This window comes from Meles meles, chromosome 7 (genome assembly GCF_922984935.1).
Source record: "Meles meles chromosome 7, mMelMel3.1 paternal haplotype, whole genome shotgun sequence".
In the NCBI taxonomy this organism is placed as follows: domain Eukaryota; kingdom Metazoa; phylum Chordata; class Mammalia; order Carnivora; family Mustelidae; genus Meles; species Meles meles.
In genome coordinates, this window is record NC_060072.1 from 7,987,621 (window position 1) to 8,010,052 (window position 22,432).

The 22,432-nt window shown below is 46.4% G+C and overlaps 1 protein-coding gene across 4 annotated transcripts in view; it reads left to right on the forward strand.

The window, feature by feature from the left end:
* MRTFA (myocardin related transcription factor A) overlaps positions 1 to 22,432 on the forward strand; it is a 193,079-nt gene that overhangs the window by 153,968 nt on the left and 16,679 nt on the right. For all 4 annotated transcript variants that reach the window (XM_046013252.1, XM_046013251.1, XM_046013253.1 and 1 more), the window contains one exon: positions 21,132 to 21,187. In XM_046013252.1, the coding sequence (XP_045869208.1) occupies positions 21,132 to 21,187 (56 nt within the window). The remainder of the gene's footprint in view (positions 1 to 21,131; positions 21,188 to 22,432) is intronic.

Genomic DNA, 22,432 nt, shown 5'->3' on the forward strand with positions numbered 1-22,432 from the left:
AGAGGTAGATTTTATTTTAGGTACAGTGGGAGGCCTTGAAGCCTTTTAAGCAGGTGCAAATGGGATTTGATCGTGTTGTGGTGATGGCAGGTCTCTTCCTAAGGGCTAGAGCTGTATAGCAGGTGGAAGGAGTCTGAGGTCTGTTTTAATCCTAAGCATCAGCCAAGAACTTAAGTCTCTAATTCAGCTTTTTATTTACTGCAGTTAACTTCCAAACCATTTACCCACATTATGCTGCTGTCTTCTCTGGCTTTCCAGTGAAGGACTTCCCACCCGCAGCCCTAAAGAATCGAATAGAGTGACTGCTTGTGCGGTGGGTCAGGGATGTGATCAGGCAGGGTGTTACTGTGCTTTACAGAGCACTCCAGATCGGCCTCGATAAACCCTTCTGGAGGAACAAGTCACCCAGACTCTCATCTCCTTGTCCCTTTCACCGGGGCATCATGTGTTTAATGTGTACTTTGTGCCCAGGGTAGTTAGTCCTAGAGAGATTAAAGAAATATCAAGCAAGGTACCTGCCCTCAGACATTTAACAGTTTATCTGAGCAGCTAGAATTTACCCATACACAGAATAAAGAGCACTTCAGCATCCTGTGGGGGTGCTGACTAATTACAGGACTAGTTCTGAGAGCATAATGCTATTTCTCAAGATCCGGGAGATGTTTAGGGTCTGAAAGCCTTGCAGAGAAGACGAGGGCCCCACTTTCCTGTGTCTTTCTCATACTTGGTACCAGGGACTACTAGAGCTCACTGCTTAATACGATTGTTGGAGCACGGTCTCCTTGCTCAGCATTTCTTGTCGTGTTCTGTGTTGTTTAAAGACAGGTGATGCTTCCATTACTGGAGTCACCTGCCTATACATTTCCCTCCAGCCATACTCTGAGCTCCTTGAGAAAGTGTCTTATCCAGAGCTGGGCACTGAATGAATGACTCAGGACAGCCGGTTGTAAAGTGTGATGTGTATGTGTGTGTATGTGAATGACAGACAGACAGGAACAGATACAACTCTCTTGCAAACTTGTTGGAATTCTAGACATGGAATGTGGAACAATGCTTCTGTTCTGTTAGAAGCCCAGATCCTAAGGTGTTCTGATTACCTGATTGTATCCTCTGCACTGTTCTCTGCATCTGTGAAGTGAGAGTGGCCGCCCTTCCTGTAGGAGCAGGAGTTACCTGCTTCCGTGAGAACACCGCATCTTCCTCCGACCAAAGGGTCACCTTCAGCTGCGGACACAGTCTTGGTTTTCAGCTTTTCTAATGAAGGAAGTAGGTCACAATCTTAGATTCTGAGAGATTGTTAATGTCTGGCAATAGTTTCAGGTGTGAAATTCCCTGTTCATCTACATACCAGGTGACACATGGATAGGGTCCTGAGGTTCTCCCCTCCGCCCTGCCGTCAGTCCTGCACCCTGTGAGTAAATTCTTCCTCATCACAGGCCTGCACTCTCTACCCTTATCCTGAGGTAGATTCCAACAGCCTCGGCCACCCTGACCGCCCCACCACCTGCCATCCTCCGCCAGCCCCACCTCTCACCCTCCGTGCCACAGCTTCCAAAGAAAATAGAGCAAGATTGGAAGCAGATTGTAAGTGACCAGCAAATTGTTGATTGTTGGAGATCTGGAGGCCTGAAAAAGTGACATCTGGTTCGAAGGGTCCATTTCCATTCCCATCTTGCTGGCCTGAGGGCTTTCTCTAAAGTGCATTTATACGTAAGTTCGTTGTACAACTGAGGAAGTAGTACGCCCTCGAACTGTTGGAAGGGAGTGAATGTAGTCATGGCTGTGTTCTGCCTCATCATTTCTCTGTTTATATCTTTTATCGGATTCTTCTCATTCCAATCTTATTTATAGCCCTGGGAAGAAAACCCACCCACCTCATCTTCCAGAATACTCCTACACAGTTCCCATGTTGGACTGGCTTTCAGTTCTGACAGCATAATCTGTAGGACACCATGTCTTCAATGGCTCCCTTACTTCGGGGTTGTTCATGTTCTGCATATCGTTCAGAGCTGAGGTATGGCCTTTCACAAAGTGCAGGGGATTAAAGCATCTCCCAATTCCTACATACCCCTCTCTGCTGCTTGATACGCTCTGCTCATGGCATCTAAACTATGGGGTATGGAAATTAGTTTCTGATGTGTTTTTAAACAGGATCATTTCCCAGCATCTGTCACTCTCCTCATGTAAACATGTGTCTCAAATTGAACACTATATAGATCCTACCAAATACAGAGTGGCAGAGAGCAAAGGATTACATATGCCAGGCCCTGAGCCTTCTTTAATAAGGTCTGAAGCTCTGCATATCATGAGGGAGATGAAAGATGGCGCAGATAGGAAGCTTGTGCTTCAGTCCAAGATTAAGACCAGAAATGCTGCTGTACCCAGAGTGAAGATTCATAGAAAACACGGGTCATGTGTGGTACACTCTGTTCTCAAACAGAGCTTTCCCCACAGCCTTTCTCTTTGACATTTAAAGGTGTACTAGGTCATAAGGTTTAGGTGAACATGAAGAAAAATGTTCTGAGCACTGCTGCAGAGGAATAACCTTTTTTAGGAAAACCTTGAAGTTCTTCTGACCCAGGCAAATGAGAAAAAGTCTCCTGTAATCTTTCTGGACTTGAAAGAAGAACCTTATCTGGCTCTTCCTTCTCAGCCTTCTGTTATTCTCTTGTGAGTCCTTGAGAAAAGCGTAGAGTTGCATGTTTCTGTGCTTCCGTGAACCCTCAGTTCACTGTTTTCCCATGTGTGTGTAGTGGAAACACTTTGACACCTTGGCAAGCACGTGAAGAAATCATTAGTTTTGTCCAGTAGATTCTCTAAGGACCTTGGTCCATTGCTTGAGTGAGCTTGGTTTTTTTGTTTGTTTGTTTGTTTTTCACTTTAAATGGCATTTCTGTGCACCAAGTGGGTGCCATTGGTGACCTTAACCACCGAATAGTTAGAAGAATCCAAAGAGTGTGAGGGCATCACAGTTCAGAGAGGGCAGCCGGTTGCTGTCAATCCAGAAGACTCACAAACTGTCTAGCCCCTGAGAGGTACCCAAATGTGTTGCTAGGTGAAAAAGGGAATAAATTGGTCAGCTAGTTTTGACTGGCTCATAGGTCTGCAAATGGGTGCTGCATATCTCAGATTGAATCTGTAAAGAATGGCTTTATGTAATGAATCCCCACCACTCTGTATTTTTAATAAACTTGGCTGTATCTTGACTCCCTAACCCTCAGTTCTGCAGTCTGATCCCTTCCTTTGTCACGTTTCGGCTGTCAGTGTTAGCTCAGTGATCTATGTAGAGACAGTGTTGGCCCAGTGGTAGCACTCATGGCTAATCTGTCATTTTTCAGGGCCTGAGGGTTAGCTGGAAACCTCCTGTTCATCTGATTATAGCAAGCTCTGCACCAAGAAGAAATTTCTTTTAAACTCTAACAAGAGATTATTTAATGGCTTAAAGTATTAGGATTGAGCACTATGATCTTTTACCTTCTGAAGCTAAATTTCTTCTTAATATTTTTATTTGTAACTTAGGAATTAGTACTTATATTATTCTTCACCAAATGTACAAACTGAGTTTGCATATTCTCTTTCCTTAGTATATGTGGATCAAATCCATTTTTGTAAAGCTCTTTTAAAACTGATTGGGGGGGGCTGGGTGGCTCAGTGGGTTGGGCCTTTGCCTTTGATTTGGGTCATGATCTCAGGGTCCTGGGCTCAAGCCCCGCATCAGGCTCTCTGCTCAGAGGGAAGCCTGCTTCCCCCTCTGCCTCTGCCTGCCTCTCTGCCTACTTGTGATCTTTCTCTTTCTGTCAAATAAATAAATAAAATCTTTAAAATAAATAAAGAAATAAAACAAGCCTGATTTTTGTTTTTGTAACCCCTGCAAGGAAGGATAAACCAACTTCCTGAAGCCCCAGAGTTTCTTGTAATGAGAAGGAGACTATAAGGAGTCATCTGGTGACTTGGAGACATAGCATGGGATCTTTCCCCCCACAACTAGAATTCAAAAGAACTAGCCACGGGGCTGCTTGGCTGGCTTAGTTGGTAGAGTGCACAACTCTTCTCCCAGTTGTGGGTTTGTGCCCCACATTGGGTATAGAGATTACTTAAAATCTTTTGGGGAGGGTATGTGCTATGGTGAGTGCTGTGAAGTGTGTAAACCTGGCAATTCACAGACTTGTACCCCTGGGGCTAATAATACATTATATGTTTATAAAAAATTTTTTTAAATAAGATAAAATAAAATCTTTAAAAGCAATTGGGTGCCTGGTGGTTCAATCAGTTAAGCAGCTGACTTTTTTTTTTTTTTTTTTAAGATTTTATTTATTTGACAGAGAGAGCAAGCATGATCCGGGGGAGGGGCAGAGGGAGAGGGAGAAGCAGACTCCCTGCTGATCAGGGATCCCTGTGCAGGGTTAGATCCCAGGACCCTGGGATCATGACCTGAGTTGAAGGCAGACACTTAACCAACTGAGTCATCCTGGCACCCCAAGCATCTGGCTCTTGATTTTGGCTCAGGTCATGATCTCAGGGTTGTGAGATCAAGTCCTGAGTCAGGCTCCACACTGGGTGTGGAGTCTGCTTAAGATTTTCTCTCTCCCTCTTCCTTTCTCTGTGCGCGCGCACACACACACACACACACACACACGCAAAATAAAATAACAATAAAAACAAACAAAAGAACTAGCTATAAGACCAACCCCATCCAATAGCACTTTTAGCAACAGTAGAAATATTCTGTAACACTAGCCACTAGCCATATGGGCTGTTTGAGCACTTGAAATGTGGCTAGCTTAAGTGAAGAGCAGAATTTACAATTTAATTTTAATTAATTTAAATAGTCACATGGGACTGGTGGCTATTGTATTAGTGAAGTTTTAGACCTTATTGTGCCACTTAGGAACAAGGTGAGTTTGGGCAACTCTGTTAACTTCTGAACTCAACTTCTACTTTTTATAAAAAGGAAATAAGCCTTCTCACCTACCCCACAAAGTTAGTTTGGAAATAAATGAGGTGTTCATGCTTTTGAAATATAGGCAGTGTTATTCTCAGTTAGGAATGGGAGGATTTGGGACACCTGGGTGGCTGAGTCAGTTAAGTATCTGCCTTCAGCTCAGGTCATGATCCCAGGGTCCTGGGATCAAGTCCCACACTGGGCTCCCTGCTCAGCGGGGGGTCTGCTTCTCACGCTTCCTCTCTCTCTGCCCCTCTTCATTTGTTCATGTTCTCTCACTCTCTCTCTGTCTCAAATAAAATCTTTGTTAAAAAAAGAAAAAAAGAATGAGAGGGGCATTAGCTTGGATCTACCACCCCCTGACACACACATATATCTCATTAACTGCTCTCAAAACCAGTGTTTGGGAATAGGAACTATTTTTCAATAAATCCTTCTTCCATTTTTCTTCCTACCCACAGATTAAAAAACAGTTGCTAAAAATTGTTAAGAGCCAAAGAACCACTGGATAACATACTGTTCTGTTAAGACTATTACTATTTTGTTAAGATTGTTCCTATTTTGGTCATATATTGGCAGGACTATCATTTTATTAGCTTACTCTCTCGTGGCAGTGGATATATCTTCTTTAACCTCTCTAAAACAAAACAAGAAAGTGTCTGGGTTGGAAATGTTTTTTTTAAATTTCTGGGCTACTTGCCAAGAGACAGAAATGTTCACCCGTGGGGATACGGTGGTGATTCCAGGGCGGATGAGGGTCTGGTTTGAGGCTGAATTGCTCTTTTCTTTTAAAACTTAAATTTAGGGGGCACCTGGGTGGCTCAGTGGGTTAAGCCTCTGACTTTGGCTCAGGTCATGGTCCCAGGGTCCTGGGATCAAGCCCCACATCGGGCTCTCCGCTCATCGGGAAGCCTGCTTCCTCCTTTCTCTCTCTCTGCCTGCCTCTCCAACTACTTGAGATCTCTGTCTGTCAAATAAATAAAATAAAATAAAAAAATTAAATAAGTTTCCCTTAGAACAAGTTTAAAAAAAAATTTAAATTTAGGATGACAAAAGCATGGGCTTCAAGGAAATGTCATTTGTCTAGTTTGAAGCAGAGTGTTACAGTGTTCAAGGCTAGTCCCAGCGGCTACTTGGTCTAGGTGGGGGCTGGGGTGAGAACAGATCCTCACCCAGGCTTCCATCATTTCCTGTTTGCTCCAGTCCACTTGGGAGTTGCTAGAAACTCTTTGGTAGTCTCTGTGGCCCGTGTCCCTTTCCGGTAGGAGCCCAGAAGAGGCGTCCCCTAAACCCCACAGTTTGCCTGCTGCCTCCGGTCCAGGCCATGCCCTCAGGCTCATGCTTCTAGATGCTGACCCTCACAAATGTTCCTGTGGTCCATTTGGCTCTTTTGGATACATTGATATCTCTGTATGAGAGAGCTAGTTGCCTGTTTCCTTTGTAAAGTTGAGATAAAATTGGGGCACCTGGCTGGCTCAGTCAGAAGAGTGTGTGACTTTTGATCTCAGGGTCATGAGTTTAAGCCCCATGCTGGGTGTGGAGATGACTTAAATAAATATTTTAAAAATAAAAATTTAGGGATGCCTGGGTGACTCAGTCAGTTAAGCGTCTGCCTTTGGCTCAGGTCATGATCCCAGGGTTCTGGGATCGAGTTCCGCATTGGGCTCCTTGCTCAGCAGGGAGTCTGTTCTCCCTCTGCCTGCCACACACTCTCTCTCTCTCTGACAAATAAATAAAATCTTAAAAAAAATAAAATTGATATATAATTAACATAGCATATTAGTTTCAGGTGTACAATATAGTTGTTGTTTTTTTAAGATGCAGAAAACCCTGCCTAATTGAGATGATGTTTCTTTAGCCCAGAAATGTGACCCTTTCTCTGTAGTTGAATACCAAGGTGACATGGCATTTGAGAAATACCATTGTAAAATGTGTGTCCTAGGATTGGGGCTAACCTGACCCTAGATCTGAAGCCCAGAGGAAATTGTGTCAGGCACGTGGACTCAGGAGTCCTCTCTTTCATCTCAGGAATGAGCTGATCGTGTCACTCCCAGGTGTTATATGTACATTTCTGATAGATACTGCGGCCTCTGCCCTGCTATCATAAGGTATATTCACTCAGTGGTCAGTGACTAGCACCATACATCCTCCTTGGCCAGTTGGTAACAAATCCCAAATAGACCTCTAGAGTGAGTTGTATGTTCATGTTCTCAGCATATTCACTGTTGAATTTAAAGAAGAATCCAAAAAAAGGGGGGGAGGTGTGCCTGGGGGGCTCAGTTGGTAGGCGTCTGCCTTTGGCTCAAGGCATAACCCCAGGGTCCTGGGATCGAGCTCCGCATTGGGCTCCCTGCTCGGTGGGGCGCCTGCTTCTCTCTCTTCCCTCTGCCTCCCGCTCTGCTTACTTGTGCTCTCTATCTCTCTGCCAAATAAATAAATAAAATCTTAAAAAAGAAGAAGAAGAAGAATCCAACAGGGAGCCCTGTTGAACAGGCCATCAAAAGTCTTCTTGGTAAGAGTTCTTGATAAAATTTAATATCTAAAAAGTTCAGTAGGTATTCAGTTTTATTTACTAGTTCTTGAAGTGGGAGCACCTGGGTGGCTTGGTTGGTTGGGTGTCTGACTTCTGATTTTGGCTCAGGTCATGATCTCGGGCTCATGGGATTGAGTCCTGCCTCAAGCTCTGTGCTCACAGCAGTCATCTTGTCCCTTTCCTGGTGCTCCTCCCCCTGCTTGCTCTCTCAAATTAATTAATAAAATCTTTAAAAATCATAATAATCCTCAAAGTCCCTGAGATATCCAAGGCCAACTACTTTTCAAGGTAGGGAAAGGAGTGAAGGAGTTTATAAAGTTGCTTGTTGAAACTACTCACAGATTTCACCTGCACCATTACAGACTCAAAGGATCACATATGCGAGGGGGGTCCTCATAGCGTCTGCTGATGTGGTCATTTAACACTTTCAGCCCACTGGGATGCAATTTGCAGAAGGGCAAAAGTGATTTGGAGTTTTTATCTACACAGATGACTTACGCCTCTTGATAATGGGACTCAGTAAGAGGCAGTGGCTTCTGCGGGTGTGTGTGCTTCACCCGGGGAGTGGGGAGCGTTCGTGGGGGTGATAATTGACTGATCCAGAGCAGTAGGCCGGGCTGTGATGGGAGAGCTGGATATGAACGTGCTTGCCGTAGATGTCAAAGGGAAACTCCAAAGACCAAGTTAACCATCTTTGGCCCCTCATATTTTAACCTTTTGGAATTCAGCGAACCTGCTGATTCTCATGCCATCGAAGATCGCACACTGACCTTCTTTCCCTAGTCTCAGTCTCTCTCACTGGGGTCAAGGTCGTGAGACTCTGGAACAGCTTGCGTTTCTGGGAAGGAGAAGATTCAGCATCCTGAGGCTCCTCTTTTCCGTTGATTCTTGGTTGCTGGCTTTCCTGCTGGTTTGGGTGGCGGTGACAGCCCAGGTGCCGGAACAGGGGTGGTGGCGAGTCTGAGAACCAAAACGGGATGTGCACGCAGCACGTTTTCCGACGGTTCGGATTCTCGCTCGCACACATGCCGCCACCCAGCTCTTTCTTCGGTTCACATGGATTTAGTTCTGGTGTCCATTGTCGTGGCCAGCCCCTGGAACTGTCCACACAACTCTTTAGTTAATGTCTTTGTTGCCGGATGATTCCGCAGGCATTCTGGCGTGACAGCTGAAAACAGTAAGACAGAAGCTGGAAGTCGGCGCAGCTAGCTGTCAGCATTGGATTCCACACGCATGCTCTTTCCTGCAGGAGGATGGCCCAGAGGAAAGCTGGACCAGTAACGGTGCCTCAAGTTTAACAGAGCCTCTAGCAGCCCGCAAAGCACTTTCGCTTTATTAGTACTAACAGCCGTCAGTGCAATGGTTCGTACAATTGCCATTTTGTAGGTGAGGCCGTTGAGGCTCAGAGGGGCCATGTGAGCACCACTCGAAGAAGCAGAGCCGGTCCAGTCTCCCAGCTCCAAAGTCCATGCTAACTCCTGAAGGTCACAGACTAATGTTTGTTTGTTTTTTTTAAGATTTTATTTATTGATTTGACAGATCACAAGTAGGCAGAGAGGCAGGCAGAAGGAGAGGGGGAAGCAGGCTCCCTGCTGAGCAGAGAGCCCAACGTGGGGCTTGATCCCAGGACCCTGAGATCATGACCTGAGCCGAAGGCAGAGGCTCTAACCCACGGAGCCACCCAGGTGCCCCAAGACTAATGGTTCTAAATGACAGGAATTTTATGGTGACAGCCTGCTGTACTCCCCACCCCCCGCAGTTTCAGTAGTGAAAGTTGAAAACAGCATCAGATCAGGACTCACAGTTAGTGAGGTAAGGTGAAAGTTGGTAGTGGGTGGTGAGAGGAGCAGTAAAATCGCTTCCAAGTTGCTGTCCCTTTCTGCCTGCTGTTTGAAGGCAGTGGTTTGAAGGCCAGGGCCATCTTCCCATTTCTGTCATAATAACCTTTAGTTAGATCAGAGCTTCTTGATTTTCTCTGATGCCATTGATGCTCCTTAGACAATCTTACGTTGTCCCTTTGCCGCATAGTTGCCTGGGTTCCCGAGGTTCAGCACAGTTGTGGGGCTTCACAGATGCTCTGTGGTGGTACAGTGTGCCCCAGGTTAGAAGCCCCTGCTCTGCCCAGATACAGAGCCCTTAGATTCTGATTACACATAAAGGTGGTGGAAACCCTTACTCACCAGTGACATGGCTGGCCTCTGTGCTTTCATCACTCAGATGTGTAAGTGACCCTCCCCTGATTCCAGCAGTCCTCTGGGCTCCTCGCACTTCCTTTCTGTAGCAGCCTTCTATGGCGTGTGCTCTCCAGGCTCCAGATACAAACAGTAGGGTGCAGAATCCGTCTCAGCTGAACTAGGCCCTCACTAGAGTGGGAGGAGAATTGCTAAAAGACCTGATCCTTTGACTCTTAAAAATGCATGCTTTGCAACCCAGGGCAGTGAACCTGAAAAGGGCTCAGGAGATTAAACTCTACTAATTTGTGGGCACCTACATAGCTAGCAGAGCTGAAATTTGGAACTAAGCTGTTGAAAAGAGTTATCAAGTCCTTACTAGGTGTACTTTATGATCATGTAGCCCCTGGTGTTGGAGAGCGAGCAAATGAAAATCCTTTCTCATCTGTGCTGACACCTTTCCTCTGCCTTTTGCACTTAGGGAAACAATGGGTTTGGAATTTTAGTGGCACGGGAATCCTCAAAGAGCTTAATGAGTAAAAGTCTTGAAGCCCAGGAATCTGCATCCCAGAGAGAGTCTTGCACTCCAGAGACAAGCTCATGCCAGCGACTCTCCAGCTGCACCCGGAGGGACACTGAACCAAAGGCTGCTGATCTTTTCCCTTTTCATTTTTAGTGGCAGTATAGATCAACGTCACTGTCTTCTCGCACTAATTCTCGAGTAGACGATAGCCTGTCTGTGTGATTCAAGAGTGGTGACAAATTTCTAGGACAAATGACCCAGTTTGGACAGCTTGAGAGTCCCTTGTCTCCAAGGCTGGGATGTGCTAACCCATACCATGTCAGTGGTCCCTTTAACCAAGTTAACAAACTGCCTGGAGCGGTGTGACAGACTAGTGCTAGGCCAAGGGATGTGACAAAAGGCTCCATTAACTTTGGAAGGAGTTTGTTTATATGGTGACCCCTTCTGCTATGTTGGCCCCTTCAGGAAGGTCTGGAGGGAAGAGGAATGGCAGAATGTGTGTCCACTTTGACATTTTTTGAGGTTCTATTTGAAGTCCTCCCTCTGCCCCATTGCCAGTATTAGAGAAAAGGACAAGGCAGCATCTCTTAGAGGACTAGCTGGGAGATGAAAGCAAAATGCAAAAGGTCAGATTAAAATCACCGAGGTTTTTGTTTCTTTGTGTGTTTTTGTTTTGTTTTGTAATTATCACATTTTGGCGGGGGGGGGGGGGGTAGATACTTGATCAGAGATTATCTTTTGTGTCCCCGATCCCCATCCCCTCCTCCTACCTCTGTTAGGCTGAAATAGAGATGAGTAAAAAGATAAAAATTTTGGAATCAGGAGAACCAAAGTCTAATCTCCATTCTGTAGTTGATTAGGATGTGATCTGAGGCAAGTCAGGTCTCCAGTGTGAACTGTGGAAAATACTAAGTTCCAAGAAGCTCAAAGAAGGTAATTCCCAACACACCGTACAAACATCAGGGAGAACGGGGAGGCCGTTTGCAGTAACTCTGCGTTACTCTTGGGAGCCTTTTTGTCCATCGCTAGGTTGGCAGACACAGTCCTACTTTATTTCTTCTCCCCATGTCATTTCCTCTAGTAGCACTTGAAAACAGAGTAAAGCCTGAAGTCCTACAAAGCCCCAGTGGTCACCCCTCTCTCGGGCTTCTCTCCGTATCTCCTGCTGCTCCTGTTCACTCTGCTCTGCTGCCCTGGTCTCGACGCCCTCGCTGTCGCCCAGGCCGGCTCCCCCCCAGGGCCTTTGCTCTCCTTGCCTGGAAGGCTCTACCATGGATGGCTGCAGGGCTCACTCCTTCCTCGGGGCTCTGTTCAGACGGGCCACCAGAACGTCTCCTGACCTTCCGGAGAGTGAAACGCTCCTGCCCCCACAGAATGACTGTCTGTCATTCAACTCCTGTTTTATATTTCTTCATGGCCCATATCACCTCCTGCGGTGTTAGATGTTCATTTGTGTTCTGTGTCCTCCTTCACTAGAGGGTAGGCTGCAGGAGAACATAGCTGTCCTAGCACCAAAACAGAGTCTGACACTTGGGCTCTCAGTAAATATTTATTGGGAGAATGAGTAATTAACTGTTAGCACATCCTAACCTCTTAGGGGACATAACCCTCTGGACCCTACTTCCTCACCTCTTCTCCACCTGGTGCATAGTGTGCCCCAGCAGCCCACTGGCCTGGCTCCAAGACCAGCGGCCACTTCCTACGTGTCAGTAATCCTGTGGACACTGTGCAAGCCTTACTTTGTCTAATCTGCCCACTGCTGCCGTCTCTCTTCTCCTGCTCTCGTTCTTGAGGCTGACTCCTGAGAGCAGCTTTGCATAGCTCTTCTTTTTTTTTTTTTTTTAAATATTTTATTTATTTATTTGACAGAGAGAGAGTTAACAAGTAGGCAGAGAAGCAGGCAGAGAGAAGGGGAAGCAGGCTTCCTGCTAAGCAGAGAGTCCGATGTGGGGCTCGATCCCAGGATCCTGAGATATTGACCCGAGCTGAAGGCAGAGGCTTAACCCACCGAGCTACCCAGGTGCCCCTGCGTAGCTCTCTTCTGCCTCAGAGAGCCACCTCTGGTTCCTTTGCTGGGCTTTCTTCATCATTAGTGATGAACTGAATCACTTAAATTCTGGGATTCTCTTAAGATTAAGCATTGGCAAGGATTTTCTTCTGTTTCTACATAACCTATCAGATTATCTTTGAATGATATCACACACACCCACACCCACCCACACACGTACAGACATGCACACACTTTTACATCTCTTGATAGGATGCCTCATGATCAACTTGTACCAGCATGCCCCTAACTGAACAGTCTCCCACCCTATCCCAAGCTTGCTCCTCCTATAGTCTGAGAGTGTTAATGGCATAACCTTTCACCCAGTCATTCCACTTGATTCTTCCCAATGTCCTCTTGATCACTACTACACGATCTTGAAAAGATGCAGGTCTTACTATTTTGCCGTTCCCATGTCATAATTGATTTCAGGCGGGGGTCATCAGTAGATGCTGAAACAATGAGGTAAGTGGTGGTTAGGGAACAGGATTTTCACATGGCCACAAATGACATTAATTACAAAGGAGGAAGTGCTACTTTTGAGATGGAGACATGTCCTGTCAGCTTTCGAACTTCTAGCACCATCAGTGGTTGGGCAACATGGTATTATGTGTTTTCTAAACCAAGAGTCACACGTCACCTGTGTAGTCTCCTTGCCTAAAATGTTTAACCTAAATCTCGTCATGAGGAAACAAATTCAGAATGTAGGACTTTCTGCAAGACAGATGGCTTAGATACTCAGGTTAGTGTCACAAAAACCAAAAAAAAGGGCAAAGACATACTATTCTAGATTGTGACTGAAGGGAGAGCAACCAAATGAGGTGCATGGTTCTCAAATCCTGGATTGGGGGGGGGAAATCTGAAAGATTATAAAAGACATTTTGGGGGGGCAACTGAGGAAAGTCAAATATGGACTGTAAATTAGATTATATTATTGAATCAGTGTTAATTTTCTTGAGGGTGATAAAGGTATTTTTGTTCTGTAGGAGAATGTCCTTATTCTCAGGAAATGCACACTAAAGAATTTGGGGATGAAATGTCTTGGTATCTGCAACTTTCAAGTGATTCTATAAACAAAAATCGTGTGTGCATATGCTTGTGCGTGTATGTTTGAGAGGAAAAACAAATATGGCTAGAAGATAGCTGGTGGATGTAGGCCATAGTTACATGGCTGTTCACGATTCTTTTGGTGTATTTGTAAGTTTCGTAGATTCAGAATTAAAAGGGGATACAGGGAAGGGGAGCATGTAGACATGGGGGGTGAAATGAGTGTGTACCAATTACCAGCTGTGTTCCTGCTCATTTTATTTTTTCATATAAAACATCAAGTAAGGGGTGCCTGGGTGGCTCAGTGAGTTAAGCCTCTGCCTTCAGCTCAGGTCGTGGCCTCAGGGTCCTGGGATTGAGCCCCACAACAGGCTCTCTGCTCAGCGGGGAGCCTGCTTCCCCCACCCCCACCGCCACCCACCTCTCTGCCTACTTCTGATTTCTGTCAAATAAATAAAATCTTTAAAAAATATATTAATCCAAAATTGCTGTAAAAAATTTTAAGTCTATTCAAATAAAGTTGTCTAAGGTAAGCATAGATAATACAAAAAATATATATATTTAAAAAATAAAACATCAAGTAAGAAGTACCCCTTACCCACCCTCCATGCAGGTCTGTTTATGTCATTCCCTTGGTTAATGTGGTGGCCACATAATGGATCTCTGGATACAATTCTTTTTTTTTTTTTTTTTTAAGATTTTATTTATTTATTTGACAGAGATCACAAGTAGGCAGAGTGGCAGGCAGAGAGAAAGGGAAGCAGGCTCCCTGCTGAGCAGAGAGCCCGATGTGGGGCTCCATCCCAGGACCCTGGGATCATGACCTGAGCTGAAGGCAGAGGCTTTAATCCACTGAGCCACCCAGGCGCCTCCCTCTGGATACAATTCACCTTTTTTCTTTTCTTTTCTTTTCTTTTTTTTAAATATTTATTTATTTATTTGAGAGAGAGCATGAGTGAGGAGAAGGTCAGAGGGAGAAGCAGACTCCCCGCTGAGCAGGGAGCCCAATGCGGGACTCCATCCTGGGACTCCAGGATCATGACCTGAGCTGAAGGCAGTTGCTTAACCAACAGAACCACCCAGGCACCCCTAGATACAATTCTTAATAGCATTCATAATTCTTAATAGAATACAATTCAAAATATCATGCCACTTTCTGCTGGCCCCCCTTGGTTTCTGATGAGAAATTTGCTGTCATTCAAATTGTTTTCCCTCTGGTTGCTTTCAAGTTTTTCATTTTTAAAAGTTTAATTGTGATGTATCCTGGCATGAATTTCTTTGGGTTTATCTCTTCCGGGTCGCTCATCCTTTGAATCTGTAGACTTAGGTGTCTTGCCACATTTGGGGACTTTTTAGCATTTATTTCTTTAAGTACTTTTCAACCCACCTTTTTTCTTCTTCATCCAGGGCTTGGATGATATGATGTTAGATTTTTTTTTTTTTTTTTTTTTTTTTTTTTTTTTGTGAGTACGGGTGACCTTGTTATCAGCCATAGTGAAAGTCCTGTCTCTTTAGCCCTCCCCTGACAACAGGGAGGGGAAAGGTGTCTTATTTCTCCTAGGTGGGTTATAAGTCCAGGCTCCCTGTTTGGTCTCCATTTATTCCTTGGGGGTGTGGGGAGGGTATTTGTTACTGGCTGGTGAGAATGAAAGCCCCAGCTTCGTACTTGGCCTTCTTTGACACCTTTGGGCAGGGAATTGGAGAGCTGTATTATAATAGCCTTGCAAGGTGGGGGAGTCTAGACTCCTGGTGGCGGATGAAGTGTTTGTTGTGGTGTCTGTCTGGAATAGAACGATTATTGTCTAAAAGTTTTGTTTGGCGAGGTTGCCCTTTTTCTGGTCCTTTGGGCAGCGAGAGTAGGTTTTGTTGCGGCTTTTTTGTCTGCCTCCACTGGCGTTTCCAGATTGTTGGTTTCTTCAGCTCCACGTCTGGGATGTATGAGATAAAGAGGAAACCCAGGGAACTCACCACTGCATCGTTCTTTGGGTCCCAAGGTCTCTAGCCAGCTTGCCTTCTTCTCTTCACCTTTCAAAACCTACTTAGGTTGGTTTGTTTTATTATTTTTTTTTTAATTAAATACACTCTACCACCTGTATGGGGCTGGAACTCACAACCCCAAGATCAAGAGTCACATGTTCCTTCACTGAGCCAGACAGGCACCCCTACTTATGCTGGTTTTATATATAGTTTTATATATAGTTTTTAGTTGTACTTGGTGGGAGGAGTAGAGAACAGCGTGTCTGCTCCATCCTCCCGGATGCAGAAGTCCCTGCAGTAGCACATGAAGGGTCTTCGTGGGCTGGGCTCTGCCTCCTCTCCAAACTTATTGTCGCCACATGACCTCCTCCTTGGTCCCACCATATCAGACTACTTGTAGCCCCTCGAACTTGGTGTGCTCCTTTGTATCTTCATGCTCTTGGGTGTCTTAAAGCTCTGGGGCGTCATAGCCCCAGATGACCTCCCCACTTGCTTTTTTTTTTTGAAGATTTTATTTATTTATTTGACAGACGGAGATCACAAGTAGGCAGAGAGGCAGGCAGAGAGAGAGGAGGAACCAGGCTCCCCGCTGAGCAGAGAGCCCAATGTGGGGCTCGATCCCAGGACTCTGGGATCATGACCCGAGCTGACTGCAGAGGCTTTAACCCACTGAGCCACCCAGGCACCACCCCCCCCCCCCCAAAACTCCCTTTCTTATCTGTGTTGTTTCTGTTTTGTTCGTTTAGGTTTTCTCTGTGAAATCTACCCGGACAGTTCATACACTCTTGCCTTGGGCTGAATTTTGCCTCTTCTGTCCTATGTGGCACTTTAAATTACCTCTGTAGTTGTGTTTCCATCTTGTGTTTATTTGTTTTTTTCTCTAACCAGACCATGAACTGCCTTTGAGGGCTGGGACCCTATTCTGTTTATCCTTAACCTCAATGACTGGCGTAATACTTCAGAATTGCTTATTGGATGGGTGGATGAGTGACTATATTTTAAATTTCCTTCCCGGGTTATTAGATGCATTTATCTCCTGCACCGCATCCCCTGCCCAAGCCCCCAACTTAGTATCCACTGTGTGTTTGCCTGCTGCTTCTAGAGTGGAAAAAGAAATCCAGCAGACTTTCCTGAAGGAAGGCCTCCTCAGACCATGGCCCTCCACTGACTGCTGTTAGCTATACTGTGTTCGTAGCCTTCTTGAGTTCCTGTGAGTATAGACTTAGTGGTGAGCTTCTGGCAAAAGTATCTTATTGAGGATGGGAACCATCATTTTTATTATGTCAGCACCTAATAAAGTGACATTCTGACACAGGCACTTAGTAAATACTCCTTCATGATAATGAGGAAATGAGTCTTGATGGCTAATCGCTCTTTCCTTGCTGAGATGCAAGGAAAGAACAGAACTGTTCCCAGAACTGTTTGTGGATCCTAGATTTTCACTTGTCTACATGTTTAAGTAAATCTCAGGCTGTTTAATGTCCTAATTTGATGCCATAGGTTGGTTTTTAAGGGTCCTTATACTCCCTCTCTAAGTGCTAGATTAAATTCGGACTGCTCGATTCCTGTGCTCCTGCACTGTAGGTCACAAAGCTCAGTGGACACACTGAGCATGGCATTGAACTCCCCCTTGGAAGCTGATGGCAGTATATTTTTTAAAAAATTAAAACTAGGGCGCCTGGGTGGCTCAGTTGATTAAGCGACTGCCTTTGGCTCAGGTCATGATCCTGGAGTCCCAGGATCGAGTCCTGCATTGGGCTCCCTGCTCAGCGGGGAGTCTGCTTCTCCCTCTGACCCTCTCCCCTCTCATGCTCTCTGTCTCACTCACTCTCTCAAGTAAATAAAATCTTTAAAGAAAAATTAAACCGTTTTTCTTTTTTTTAGCTCGCAAGGCCCTCATTTAATTAAGGCAGCAAACACGTAAGGAGAGAAAGAAAATGAGCATTGGAGAGAGGGAACAGAATATAAATTGGTGTTATAGCCAGCCAGGGGTGAGACCCACATGTAGAACCGAAACTGTGATTAAGAACGTCACACCTCTTAGCCACTTCTGTTCATTTGATTTCCGTGAGGAGCTTTGGTTATTTTTCCTTTCAGTATGTGCTGAACACTTCCCTTTGTGCACACAAAGCAGTAAAGGGTCCCAGTGGAACCAGCTTCCAGACGGTGGGAGTAAAGGGTCAAGAAGTGCCCTCCCACCCCAAACATGTCCAAGCCACATGCATAGTTCTCGGGTATGCATTGGTTTGGGGGCTTCTCTCAAAGACGGCCTTCTAGGAGTTTCTGGGGAAATGAAATTTCTGAGTAACATCCTGGCTCTTGTGGCAAAGCTGTGAAGACAGCGAGGAGGAGGGAGACGGAGGTCCAAGGCAAATGTAGCCATGTAGCCCTCCTCGTCGGACACACATTTATGGGTTAACTTTGAGTCAAAAGGGTTTTTCCACAAGCAGAGGCCTAAACTTTAAAAACTATTTTCTGCTTTGTTGTACTTGGCTTGTGAAGCCCCAGGTGATTTTGACTACATACTGCCACTCACTCCTCCCAGGAAACCCAGGGCTTACCTTTACAGCCCTGTCTTGGCTGCCCCAACTCTAGTCTCTCCCCACGGGAGCCCGAGGAGCATCCTGCAGGAATCCTGACAGCGACCTGGAGGAGGAGGAGCTCCCTTCTTCTGTTGGAAATAGCTCTGGAAGTGCTGAACCTGTTGTCAGAGAGCAGAGTTAACAATGGGGAAAGAGTAGCACAGAGCGAGTACGGGCTGCTCACGGACTGGGCCGAACCAGCACACAGGTCAGAAGAGAAGACAGACAGAACCAGAGCTGGGCTGGGGCCCACCGCTCAGTGAGGGGCCGCGCAGGTGACTGTGCGTTAGCTCCGCCACGTCAAATGAGAAGACGGGTCCTAGCCTCGTGGGGTGGTAAGAGGGTTCAGTGTGCTTATAATGTTAAAAAGTGAAATAGTCTTGTGGGATTGGTAATTACTGTCTTGAATTCTTTTCTTGTCCTGATTTCTGGTTTTCTTGATCAGGCCCTGAGCAGCTGATAAATTCCTCTGGTCTCTCCTTACCCCTCCCACTTGTTCCCTAGTATCAGTGCTGAAGGCTGCCCCGAAGCTCCATGGTGAGCCCCAGGCTTCAAACCGTGGCTTTCCGTGCCTGCGGTCGCTTTGAACCCCTCTTCACACCTGTTGTGCTCAGTGCTGTGGTCAAGCTGACCTTTCCAGTTGCCTGTACTCAGCCCTCCGCTCAGGCAGTCCACGTAATTGAAGCCTCCTTGTCTCCCCATCCAGTAGGGTCGTCCTCCTCTACTTTCTGAAGTTCAGAAATCGACCCAGAGGAGTGGGAAGAAGTCTGGCTTGAGGGTGTGGTAGAGCGAGGTTGTCATCCTAACTCTGCCATCTGCTGGTCTTTCCTATCCTCTTGAGCGTATCCTTATCTAGAAAGTGCAGTATTACCTACCACACGGGATCATTAGGAGTATTTTAAGTCAGAAAATGTGTTTAAAATATTTCTGGGACAGGCCGACCACATAAGTAGGCACTCCGTAAATACTCATTTCTCCTTTGCTGTTACGTGAAAATTCCCTTACCAAACAGGAAGTCATGTATGCGACCGCCAGCCCTCCTGCCTCTTACCCCCTTCATGCTGCATCATCCTTGAAGGACTCCCCTTCCATCTAGAAATTCTGTGCATTGTGAGTTGTTTTTCCAGAAATTGGGTTTGTGCCTTACTCCTTGGGATAGCCAAGGTAGGTTGTTGAGGCAGCAAACTAACCGGGCTTTTAGATAGGTGTGTGGCTGTGGTACCAACACCAGCGGACATGTGTGGCAGTCGGACCTGTGATTGAGCTACGCCGCTGCATCAGGTGACAGCAGCCCTTCACGTTCATCTCTGAGTGCTCCGCTTGCTTCTGAGCACTCCGCTTCCATCCAGCTCTTACAAGAGTCCTGAGAGGCAGGCAGATTCTCACTCTACAGAAGAAGAAAATGAGACCCAGAACGCAGTCCCCTGTGTCACAGTAGTAATGATTGGTAGAACGCAGGAAGACATCACAGTTGCCTTGATTTTTCTATCTGGGACTTCTGTGAAGTTTTGAACCCAGCTGAGAGCCCAAATTCTGGCCATTCAAGTGAAAGTTCCGAAGGTGGAGAGCTCTGCCACAGAATCCTCTTGCTTCGCTGCCACTAGTGTACAGCTTGTTCCATTTCTTACGGAATATTCATTAGTTCATTGAATGGATTACGTGCTGGGCACCGTAGGCACCAGGGATTCTGTCAGAAACAAAGGAAAGAGTCATGCCCTGATGGAGTGTGTCCTAATGGGAGGCTGGCAATCAGCCAATTAAAGAGTGTCCGTGGTGATGAGTGCGGTGCGGAGGAATAAGGCAGAAAGGAAGCTGGGGGTGGGATGGGGCAGGCACTGAGTTTTCACTTTGGTTCTTTGTATTTACTGCCTGCTCTGTGAGAGTGGTCTGTCACACCCTATCCCCAGGTTCCAGCTGGTCAGGACTTTTGGAGACTGGTTTTAAGAGGTGAACCAGCTTTACCCAGTAGAAGCAGGTGCAGGAGCTGTCTGCTTACCCACTGAATTGCCCAAGTCTCCCCAGCTTAGGGCAGAGATAGCCTGGATAATGCCTTGGAATGCTGTGGTAGGTGGGGAGGGAGGCCGTGCTGGTTTTTCTTAGAGACTTTTTATTAAGTCTAGAGCTCCCCCTGCAGTTAGAAGACAGGGAGGGCTCTCAACTGATCTTTTAAAATGATTCCTTTTCATCCTAAGAGTTCAGAAATGTTTATTTGTTAAATAAGGAGTGGGGGGACATTTAGATCTTTCTGCTGGGACTGTTGTTGCTGAGGCCCAGCCCCCAGGAGTGGATGGGGGGAGGAACACAAGGCCCAGGCAGGATAGGGTCCTATCTGTGCTTTTGCGGCTTTTAGCTACTCCCCTGTGCTCCTACCACAGCCAGCAGCCTATCAAAAGTTATCTCCACACAGTCTCACAGCTGTTCTGAAATTCTAGGGCAGCAGAAGTGAAACTGACCACTGTCTTGTAAATTTCTCTCTTATTGCTCTTGTTCCCTACTTGAAGTGAGTCAGGCCTTTTTCCCTCTTACCCTCCTGGTGTCCCAATTCATCCTTTGTCTTTATAGCCAAGTGTTTGATACAAAACTCTCTTCGTTGTACGGCATTTGAGATTTTGGTCTGGTTTGGTCTGGTTTGCTACCTCAAGAGCTGTGGTCTGTGTAGCGGTAGGCTTCAGAGTCTGTAGGGAGCCCTTCCTGTCAGCTGCTGGTTGTGTGCACCAGGGTCAACCATACACTTACTGTGAAGTTCTTTTAGCCCTCAGAGATGAAATTCAAGGTAATTTTAGCGGCGCTGTTATATTAGCTGAAGTGAAAAAGGAAATGGCATCCAAGCAGACGTAGGTCTTTCTGGTGGAAGTTTGGTCACTTTGTGATTCCGAATTAGGTCGAAGAAGTAAGGTGGACCCGACATGCAGCCGTGATCCTGTCTGTGTCCCTGTCTTTACCAGAGTGAGCTAGGGCCCAGCACACATTCTTGGGAGGGTTGACTGGTCAATAAGGATTGTGCAGCTAATGGTCAAGTATTGGGTCCAGGATATTTTTTTACGTTGCATTCCATTTGTGCACTTTATAGAGCCCGAGCTTAGGCAGTGACTGCTCGCATTAGGAATGAACTAACCAAACGGTGTTAATGGGGTAGCCGAACCATGAAAGACACGTGCTTACTCAGGTGCCATGTTCTTCGTCACTTCCGCTGATAAGATCTGGCACTGCTAAAATTAACTTGAATTAAGATGCTCTCTCCAGTGTAAATTACAGCTGTACACATGATGCTTCATAAAAGTAATTGTTTCATGATTCTTTTCCCAACAGCTTTGAAAAGTCCAGCTGCGTTTCATGAACAGAGGAGGAGCTTGGAGAGGGCCAGGGTAAGGGCTTTCTTCGCTGAGGGCCTGCAGAGCCCAATGCATGCATGGCTGGTGTGTTCCTTCCAGCCAACCCACACCTCAGTTCCAGACACAAAGCACTGCCTTCTTCTGTTCCATCCCCACCCTGGCCGTCTCACAGCATGAAGTGATGTGGGATCAGGATTTCTCCTTTTCTGCATTTAAGGTGTATCAGTAGTCCTCCCTCCCGTTGCTTTGGAGACCGCTGGTCTGTTCCCATCTTTCATCCCACCTGCCCTTTTATAGATGTCGGGGTGTGAGTACCAGCCACGGGAAAGCCTGCTGAGGACTGGTCTTCCATGTCCTTGGCTGCTGTGCCCATGCCTCTCCAGGAAGGGCATTCCGAGGGGCAGGAAACCTCACCAGTCTCCATGTGCCCAGAGTAGCCAGTGTCCACTGGAGGCAGTGAATGCAGAAGCTGAGCCCCCAGTTTGAGCCCCGGTTTCTGCTACAGCACCTGGCCTGCTGCCTTGCCCCCCTTGTTCCCTCAGGGGCCTCAGGGGGGTATTGTGCTGGCCAGTGTGGGCAGAGATGGGGAAGTCGCCAGATATGCTTCCCCTCCACCCCCTTCACTTTTTTCTTTTACGTAAAAGACAAGGAAAGAGAACCTCCCTAGTGGGGGACCATACAGGTCAGGCTCCCTAAGACCCACAGCTCTTGCAGAGACTGAAATACTTACTTCTAAAACTTTTTTCTGTCTTATTTTATTTCTTTAAAATTTCTAAGGAAAATTATGATTAATTCCAAGAGTGAGTGGGAAGAATGAGGTCATACACCAGGAACCAAAGCAGTAACACGCTGCGCTGGTGTAGTAACTGGGAGGAGTGGAGAACACAGCGGGCGGTGGGGGCGGGGGGAGCTCGTCTGCGCCCCAGACCCAGCTGTAAGACCTGGTGCCGTTACCTGGCCTGCTTTGCGAGTCGGCAAGCAGCCTACGAGCTCAGCCGAACCCTGTTACTTACCGATTACTTCCACGTGCCGAGTGATGTCGTTCTCCTGGTTGTGCTCACTCGGGCTCTTACGGGTTGGACGCTCTTCTCTTCATTTTGTAGCTGCACCTGGGAGAGTTTAACTCAGTTGTCCAGCTAGTAAGTGGCAAAGCTGAGACTCAAAGCTTGGTCTGTGGACTTCAGGTGTTTTCTTAATTAGTGCCGCATTCTAGCTTGTCCACAGTTCAGAATGTCGGGTGGCTTAGAAAATACGGCTTCCTCTGATGCCTGTGAAGAC